At 36.3% G+C, this 9,678-nt stretch overlaps 1 protein-coding gene across 1 annotated transcript in view; it reads right to left on the bottom strand.

The window, feature by feature from the left end:
• Cbr-che-3 overlaps positions 1-9,678 on the bottom strand; it is a gene marked incomplete at both ends in the record, with an annotated part of 52,996 nt that overhangs the window by 41,212 nt on the left and 2,106 nt on the right. The window contains 13 exons of the mRNA XM_002638619.2: positions 1,125-1,312; positions 1,671-1,977; positions 2,027-2,128; positions 2,570-2,697; positions 2,746-2,859; positions 2,959-3,076; positions 3,127-3,206; positions 3,938-4,297; positions 5,211-5,366; positions 5,449-5,679; positions 5,734-5,955; positions 7,567-8,010; positions 9,119-9,381. Of these exons, the coding sequence (XP_002638665.2) occupies positions 1,125-1,312; positions 1,671-1,977; positions 2,027-2,128; positions 2,570-2,697; positions 2,746-2,859; positions 2,959-3,076; positions 3,127-3,206; positions 3,938-4,297; positions 5,211-5,366; positions 5,449-5,679; positions 5,734-5,955; positions 7,567-8,010; positions 9,119-9,381 (2,713 nt within the window). The remainder of the gene's footprint in view (positions 1-1,124; positions 1,313-1,670; positions 1,978-2,026; positions 2,129-2,569; positions 2,698-2,745; positions 2,860-2,958; positions 3,077-3,126; positions 3,207-3,937; positions 4,298-5,210; positions 5,367-5,448; positions 5,680-5,733; positions 5,956-7,566; positions 8,011-9,118; positions 9,382-9,678) is intronic.

Genomic DNA, 9,678 nt, shown 5'->3' with positions numbered 1-9,678 from the left:
TATCTTTCACAGAAAATAGATATATAGGCTCAAAGTGGACGATTCGGGTGTCGTTCTATTAGAGGTTTTACGGTATATTAACTGAGTTTATTAGGCTTGAAGTGTAGCTATCGAGGTTCATTTAGGTAGCGGCCTCGATCCTTACGTTTCACCCATGTGCTAATTTTGAGCGGCTGCAAACGTACTTAGTACTTGTTCTATTGTTTTGAAAAGTTTGGATTATATTTAACAGGAAAAGAGCTCCATTTTTGTACCTGACAACATTTTTGTGCAAATGCGCCCTAACGAGATATGTATCATAGCGAAGCAAAGCATGTACGAAAGACCGCTACTTTTTACTTGTCATTTGAGCTGCATTATCTCAATTTCTATAAGAGATATCAAAAAGTTATCAACTAATAAAATGTTCACCACATTATTAGCAACATTTTTTTAGTTAACCAACTTTTGATATCTCTTATGGGAACTGGGATAATTTAGCTCAAAAAATGCGCCGCAACTGGCGACGCGGTCGGCCCCGTTGACTGAGCCACAACTGTGCTTGCTGACTTTGAGCTTGACTATCTCAATTTCTATAACAGACATCAAAAAGTGGTCAATTAATAAAATGTTTATCACATTATCAGCAACATTTTATCAGTTGACAGATTTTCGATATCTCTTAAAGCAACCAAGATAATTTTGCTCAAAAAAGCCGCCACTGGCGACGCGGTCGGCGCCTTTGACTGCGCCACAACTGGGCTTACCTACTTTAAGCTTAATTATCTCAATGTCTATTAGAGATATCAAAAAGTGATCAACTAATAAAATGTTTATCACGATATCAGAAACATTTTTTAGTTGAAAAATTTTTAATATCGCTTATAGGAACCGAGATAATTAGGCTCAAAATACGTGCCGTTATGGTCTGCGACGCGGCCGTCGCCGTTGACTGAGCCACAACTGTGCTTGCCGACTTTAAGATCATTTATCTCAATTTCTTTAAGAGATATCAAAAAATGATCAACTAATAAAATGTTTATCAAGTTATCAGAAACATTTTTTAGTTGAAAAATTTTTAACATCGCTTATAGGAGATAATGTGCCTCAAGAACATTCACAGTAAAACAACCAAAACATCTCACTCAATTTTCTCTCTTCCATCACTCAGCTCTTGCCACTGAACTCGTTTTTCTTTAATAAACTGAATCGCTTTTAGCATTTCCTCTCGATCGCCTTGTAATGCATCACTTCTTGGCTTGAATTGGTCCCATCTCGCTTTCAGCTTCTCCGCCTCATCCTTCATTCCCTTGATTGATGTTTCAACGTTGGTCTGGAAGGAAATTGCGGTTTTGGGTCAAATTTTTGATTGTTGCTAGAAGAGATATCAAAAAGTTAAAAACTAGTAAAATGTATAAAATTTCATGAGCTACATTTTGTTAGTTTTCAAATTTTGTCTAGAAATTTTAGTTTTTGAGATATGCAAGCTTGAAGTTACCTACACCCAATTTTGACCCAAACTTGACCTAATTAATTTATCTCTGTTCCCTTAAAAGCTATGAAAAATTTGTCAACTGATAAAATGTTTATCATAATATCTCCAACATTTTATTAGTTGACACGTTTATGATATCTCTTACAAGAACCCAGATAAATTGGGTCAAACTTTTCTTCTTTTAGGGGTCAACTACCTTCAACGCCTCGACTTGTTCCTTAATAACTCCTTGATGCGCATCTAACATCAGCTCAAATCGATCCCATGTTTGTTCCAAGTTATCAATCTGCTCCATTCCTTGACCAGCAACTGATCTCAACAGTGTCAATTGCTCCTCCATGACTTTCCATTCCATTTTCAGCTGACGATTCGTTTCAGCAAAGATGACGTGTTTCGCATTGGCCTCGGCGACTTCATCCAAGGATCCGGGTACTGTATTCAGGACTTCGATAGCTTGAGAGAGAAATGTGCTTATAGAGGTGGACGTCGTGGAGATGGAGTGTCTGAAATTTGGGTTTTCTGTGTGTTTGCGTGTCCAGATGTCCTACTTACCTTAAAGTCCATGTCAGCGCATCGTACAATCTCTGAATCGCATCCTCGATTGCAGTTTTAACACCAGCAGTACTCACCAATATGCACTCGAATTTGAGTTCACTGAAAGAAATATACAGTAATCTCTGCAGCTAACAAAACCGAACTGCAAGCCTCGCAAACGCTCTCACAGCGTTTGTTTTACTATCTTTGTGAATGCGCTTTAATGAGAACGCAGCCAAATCGATGGCTGAGGATCAAACGTTTCGTTTCGTTGTCTGCGTCTCTTCACCGAAATTTCGTCTCTTCACAGAAATGTTCTGAGTCTCTTCACCGAAACAAGATCTCTCGTTTTAGGGGAGAATTTTTTCATTTTTGAAAATTAGAAAAAGCTTCGCCCCGCCCCTTATCAATAGAACGAGTTTGCAAAGATAGAAAAACAAACCCTGTGCGCTCTGTGATGAACAAAATGCTTTGCTAGAACAAATGTACGGTAATCTAATTGAACCAAAGTCTTAATGACTTGCAGTTCGAATTTTCTAAAGTACAGTAATCCAATCTTACTGTGGCAAACGTTCGGCCTCTCTTGCTTTGGCTTTCAAAATCTTAAACTGCGATTCCCAATCCGCTGCGGTTTTCAAATTTTCCTCAATAAGCTCCTCGAGGTCCACTTGGGAGATGACTAGCCAATCCTGAAAATTTTTTCAATTGCGGACATCCGGACAAACCGATAAGCATACCACGAAAATGGCATCACAAGTCTCCACTTTTTGCATCAATTGCTCAGCTTTCTCGTAGACTGATGGCAACAAATGCATACTTCGTTCGATCATTTGGGCGTAGAATTTGGTTGACTAAAACACAATTTTTTCTAAATTCAGAAATTCAGAAATTCTAAATTTTGAAATTCTAGAAATTCAGAAAAACAGAAATTATCAATGGAGCGCACTTACTGTCTCATCCTCCTGAACTCCTCGAAATTTGTCTGGAATTCTTAAAAATCGACAGAGCTCTTTGTAATATTTGGAACGGATTTCTTCGATTGCCGGACGCAGTTGGATTTTTTGATCGCTGAAAAACCGAAAATCGAGGAATCAAAGAGCCCGTAAATCGACACTTACACAAAAACTAGACTGACGGAAATTGTGGATAATTGAGATTGGATACTTTCGATTCCCCATTCGTATTGGATTAGAAGAGCCTGAAGATTTGAACAATTTGAAATTTTTAAAGAACTTTTGAAATTCTGAAAACCCTAAGAAAAATAGGAATTTCCGAATTGCTGGATTTTTGAATTTTCAGAATTCTAGAAATTTAGAATCTTAGAATTTTAGAATTTCTGTACATTTAGACTTTTCTGGAATTTTTAAAAAAATATCAGAATATTTGATTTCTAAGATTTTGAGATTCTGGAAACTTTTGAATTCCCGAATTTTTAATTTTCTGAATTGCTGGAACTTTGAATTTTCAAAATTTTGAATTTGTAGAATTCTAGAACTTTAGAATTTCTGAATTTCTGAACTTCTAATATTCTGATTCTCTGAACTTCTAAAATTCTGAATTTCCGAATTTCCGAATTTCTGATTTCCTGATTTCCTGAATTTCTGAGTTTCTGAATTTCTGAATTTCTGAATTTCTGAATTTCTGAATTTCTGAATTTCTGAATTTCTGAATTTCTGAATTTCTGAATTTCTGAATTTCTGAATTTCTGAATTTCTGAATTTCTGAATTTCTGAATTTCTGAATTTCTGAATTTCTGAATTTCTGAATTTCTGAATTTCTGAATTTCTGAATTTCTGAATTTCTGAATTTCTGAATTTCTGAATTTCTGAATTTCTGAAGTTCCGAATTTTTCAAAAACCTCGGACCAAAATTGTCTTCAAGGACCATATTTATTTTTGAGGCCCAAATTCTACAGTAGAGCCAAATCACCTTATACAATTGAAAATCCCAATGAATCAACCACGGCTTCATATTATTCCTCGCCGCTCCATGTACAACTTCTTCCTCCTTCATTTTCGATCGAATCTTCAGAATAATCTCTTTCCACTCATTATTCTGTTTCACAATATTCAAATCCATCAATTTCTCAACCATTTCTATCAATTCCATATGAACATTTCGCAACCGACGGTTTCGATTCGACAATTTTTGTTCGGCGGTTTGCAGTTGGACAATGAACTCTTCCAGTTGTTTTGGATCGTTCCATGTTACTTTCGAAGCCGAGTTGGAGGCATCCTTCCTTGGAATAACCAGTTTTTCAAATGCAATTGCTTCTTCCAGCATGAGAGACTGAAAATCAAATTGAAATAGCTTTTCTAGTTTTTGAGATATAAAATTTTCAAGTGGGTTGTCTTTCAACATGAATATCTCAAAAACTAGGATAGCTAGGTAAATTTTGTAAACTACAAAAATAAAGCCCATAAAATTTTAAACATTTTACTAGTTAGCGACTTTTTGATAGCTGTCTTAGTTTTTAAGATATGCGTCTACAAAGTAAAAGAAAGTTGGAACCAAAGAGAATCCAGAGCGCGCGCTTTCTAACTCGAATATCTCTGAAGCTAATATAACTAGTTAAAATGTGTTAAGTCTTAAAATATAGCTCTTAAAATTTCAAAAAATTTTGTAGTTGACAAATTTTTGCTAGCTATTGTAGTTTTTGAGATATAAACTTCCGAAACTAGGATGCACGTTTGTCCTGAGTCAGAGATGCTTAAACTTTGAAAGCGTATAACTCAAAAACTAAAAACTTGACCCAATTTTTCTAGATCATGGCTCAATTTTTTTAGGTCATGACCTAGATTTTACAGGTCATAGCCTAGATTTTTTTAGGTCATAGCCTAGATTTTTTTAGGTCATGACCTAATTTTTCTAGGTCACGACCTAGATTTCCCAGGTCATGACCTAAATTTCCCAGGTCATGACCTAGATTTTTTTAGGTCATGATCCAATTTTTCCATATTTTTGAAAAAAACAGCCGAAAATCCAAAAATTTCCAAAAGGTAAACTTTTCTTAAACGGACTCGCGGGACAAAAATGTGCCCTAACTTCGAAGCCTAATACTTCATGAACTAAAATAGTTAGCTGAATTTTTTTAGCAAATGCAATATAGTCTATAAAAATTTTATACATTTTAATAGCTGATAACTTTTTGTTAACTATTTTAGTTTTAGAGAAATGCGCTTCTAAAGCTAATCATGCTTACCTGTTGCGACGGAATCATCTGTTGATCGATGGTATTATAAAAATGAGCAATCTGTTTGAGGATAACACCAAATCGATAGTACTTCTCTCCATTGTTAGCGCATGACAGGATCTTCGATGGAATGTTGAATCCCAAACTGCTCAGTTGGCGGACTTCCTGGAAAAAAGAGATTACATGGCCTAGAAAAAAAGTTAGGCCATGCCTTCAACAATCTCAAAAGACGATCTGAATAGTTCACATTCAACTCTCGATTCGACGCTTCCAAATACATAATCTTTCCAGTCGTTTCTAGATTTATCGTCTCATTTTTATTATCAATCAACCCGACGGTTTCTCGACACCAATCATCGAAACACTCCTTCTCGGCATACTGTAGTTTTTCAATAAATTCATCCAGCTTTTGTGCGAATTGATTGTAGTTCGAGATATCGTTCAACATCATTTTCGACAGCGATCTGATACTTTCCATCTAAAGAAATTTAAAAAAAAAAGCTGTGTGTCTGTTTGTCCATATGTCCTTTACCTGACTTGTCTGCTGCCGAATCCAGACGATTCTCGCGGCGACTTCTGTGAGAAATTGAAAATTTTTAGCGTCGACTTGAAGAGATTTCTCGCTGAATTCCTGATTTTTCTGTGATAGCATTGATATCAAACGATTCAGGAACATTTCCCGCTCGTGTTGAAGTTTCTCCTTGATGTTGGCTCGGCACAGGAAGCTTTTCAGCTTTTCCAGGCTTAGAACGATCTGGAAACGATTATCTTGAAAACTAGAATAGCTAGCTGAAATTTGTAAACTATAAAAAAGTAGCTGATAAAATTTTGAAAGTTTTTGTAGTTGACAACATTTCGATAGCTTTTCTAGTTTTTGAGATATGCGCCTTTAAACGGAAAGAGAGACGCAGAAAACTGATGTGAGAGCGCGCGCAGTGAAGTAGGTCAAAATTTAAAAGCCTATAACTCAAGAGTTAAAATAGCTAGAAAAAAGTTGTAAACTAGAAAAATGTATATAATTTTATGGGCTACACTTTTGTAGTTTTTAAAATTTGACTAGCTATTCTAGTGTTTGAGATACGCGCTTTTGAAGTCGAAGAAAGACGCAGAGGTGCGATAGGGCGCGCAACAAAGTAGGTCAAACTTTAAACGCCTATAACTCGAGAAATGAAATAACTAGCAAAAAGTTAAAAATTAGTAAAATGTGTAAAATTTTGTGGGCTATATTTTGTTAGTTGACAACTTTTTAATAGCGTTTTTAGTTGTTGAGATATGCGTTTTGGCGCAGAGAGGCGGCAGAGCTTCAAAGTAGATAACAACGCGCTTCAAAGTAGATAACAATTTAAAAGTGTCTACATCTAAAACTAAAAACGCTAACTAAATTTTGCCAATTAGCAAAATATGTAAAACATTTTGATCTACATTTTGTTAAAATTTTAGTTTAGCGCTATTATTCTATGAGATTCAAAAGTTTCAATATTGTCTGTACAACTTGAATGGCGCCTCAACTTCAGGGGCTAGTATCTCTTAAACTAAACACGCTACAAAACTTTTGTAAGCTAGAAAAATAGAGATTTTAAAATTTTACACATTTTACTAGTTGACAACTTTTTCATAGCTATTTTATTGTCGGAATAAAAAAAGTGAGACTCGGTGTTTGCGTACTTTGATTCCCGCCTCCCCCCACCGACGCTCCGCCCATCGCTTTGCAAGTGCGGCGTGGTGTTTTGGCGCGCCACTTGGGGATCATATTTTCTATGAAAATCTCATTAAATCCGATGATCTCCCAAGTAGCGCCAAAACACCACGCCGCACTTGCAAAGCGATGGGCGGAGCGTCGGTGGGGGGAGGCGGGAATCAAAGTACGCAAACACCGAGTCTCACTTTTTTTATTCCGACAATAGTTTTTGAGATAGTAGAGGAAAAGGGGAGACGCAGAGAAGCGACAGCGCGCGCTTCAAGGGAGATCAAACTTTAGAGGCTCATAACTTGGCGCAAAAATGGAATTTTTGAACAAAACTAAACTTAGAATTTAGCACTTGACAAGATCTACAAAATGATATTCAAACCTACTATATTGAAATGTCGAGTGTTTCACCAGAGGCCGCAGAGTAGCCGGGCCCGCGTTCTGGCGGACTTTGCTATTTAAAATTTTTTATTTCAGAACTTGACATCCCAAAGTAGTCGAATTCAATATTATTTTGTAGATATTGTCAAACTCTACGTTTCACTTTTTAATTCAAACACGAATTTCAATTTTGAACCGAGTTATGCGCCGGAGAGTGACTCTAGGGGTTTTTGAGTCTTCCGAGCTTAAAACGCCTTATTGGTCCCCGATGACCTTGTGAAATTCCAGGCTACTTACACTCTGACTATCTCCATTACTCGGTGCAAGTCTCTGCTTTAAAATCGGCAGCGTCCTATCAATTGTCCCCTCAATCGCCCTCTCCGCCACCAGCAGTCGACTCTTCCAATTGGGTTCCGTAAACGGATTATATGCCATTGGTGCCATTCCTCTCATTGCCGTCTCTATCGTTTTTTCGGTCTCCTCTCGAATGCCCCTTTCTTCCAAAAGTCCTTCCAACTGGCCTCCCAGACTTCGAAGCGACAGAATTTCATCGAGTCGTTCTTTGAAACCATTGAGAAACTTCATTTCCATCGGATCGCCTTCCCATGTGTGCTCGACGTTTCGTTTCCAGGTTTGAGATGTTAGTAGACGAATTACGATCAGCATTTGATCACACACATCGATTGCTGATCGCAACTGATCCGACACTTTTTCGTCTCGCCAGATCGCTGAGTCATCGATCTGCAATTTGTTATAGGTTTTCAATTTTAAGGCATCTCTGACTCATGACTCGACTCGCGGGATAAAAGTGTATTCTAGTTTTGAAGGGTTATATCTCAAAAACCAAAATAACTAGCTAAATTTGGCAAACAACAAAAACATAGCACATAACATTTCACACATTTTGTCAATTGACAACTTTTTTATAGATTCATTAGTTTTTGAGATATACGCGCTCAAAAATAGCGTTTATCTACTTCAAATTCCAAAAGAAGAGTGTTGTAACTTTGGAGGTAAATATCTCAAAAACTAAGATAGCTAGCTTCATTTTGTAAACTACAAAAGTGTAGCCCATAAAATTTTGTACATTTCTCTAGTTGACAACGTTTTTCTAAATTTATTGGTTTTTGAGATATACGCGCTTAAAGATGACATTCTCCTTCTTTTAACTCGAATGTCGTCTTTGAGCGCAAACACATATCTCCAACACTAGAACATCTAGCTAATTTTTATAAACTCTTTATAATTGCCTTAATTCCCAAAATTCTGACATTCAGCCAATTTCATATTCTTGATCACATTAAGAGCTTCAAAATGAGCCTAAACACGCCTAGTATAGAAAAATTATGGAGTTTTTGTGGGATTACTGTACTTTTCGTATTGGGACCCCAATTTTCCTCAATTCAGAAGAGATATAGTTGTGTTTAGATTCATTTTGAAGAGCTTAACTAGACAAACTAGAATATTACAATTTCAAAACAGAAAGTTCAGAAATAGCAGAGTTTGGACAGAAAATTGGTTTTCATAACCAAACATTTATATTAAAAGTTTGATTCAATTTATCTAGCTTCCCGTGAAAGATATTGGAAAGTAATCAATTGATAAAATGTTGCTGATATTATGATAAACATTTTATCAGTTGACCACTTTTTGATATCTTTCAAAAGAAGTGAGATAAATTAGGTCAAAATTAAGACACCCTTAACAGACTGTGAAAACCTTCATATGATTATATCTCAAGAACTAGAAAAGCTAGAAAAAAGTTGAAAAATACAAAAATGAGCCTTAACGCTCTGTTAAGTGGATATTCCTAGAAATTCCAAAACAAAATCTTAAAATAGGCACATACTTTGAAAGTAATGGCCTCACACAAATAACTCGATCCGTACTCGATCAGCATCTTCATCCTTGGCTGGGGATACGGTACTCCGCAATTCCATAATTCATCACAAGTGTCTTCAAATGTTTCTACAAGTTCTGATAACTCATCAATTCGTCTTTCCTCCATCGTCTCCACAAGTAATTGTAGTTGTTTGAACGCATCGTTATAGTCCTGGGCCGCCCGTCCCGATTGTCCTTTCCAACTTCGAATCTCATCGTGTAGAGAACCTCCTAAAGTCAGAAAATTGAAATTTGAGGTGAAATGTTGAAATTTTGAAGTTGAAACTTCAAAACGAGCCCAAACACGACCACATTCCTTTTGAATATAAGAAAATTGGGTCCCACCACGAAAAGTACAGTAACCCTACAAAATATCAAATGTGTGCTAGACTAGTCGTGTTTGGGCTCATTTTGAAGCTCTCAACGAGCTGAAAAAATCAAAATAATTTTTGGTTGAATTTAAAAGCAATAAGCAAATTTAAAGACATTTATGATTTTCTGAAAATTTTTGGAAAATCAATTTTTCGC

Source organism: Caenorhabditis briggsae (genome assembly GCF_000004555.2).
Source record: "Caenorhabditis briggsae complete genome, chrI, whole genome shotgun sequence".
In the NCBI taxonomy this organism is placed as follows: Eukaryota; Metazoa; Nematoda; class Chromadorea; order Rhabditida; family Rhabditidae; genus Caenorhabditis; species Caenorhabditis briggsae.
This window is presented reverse-complemented; position numbering and strand designations above follow the sequence as displayed.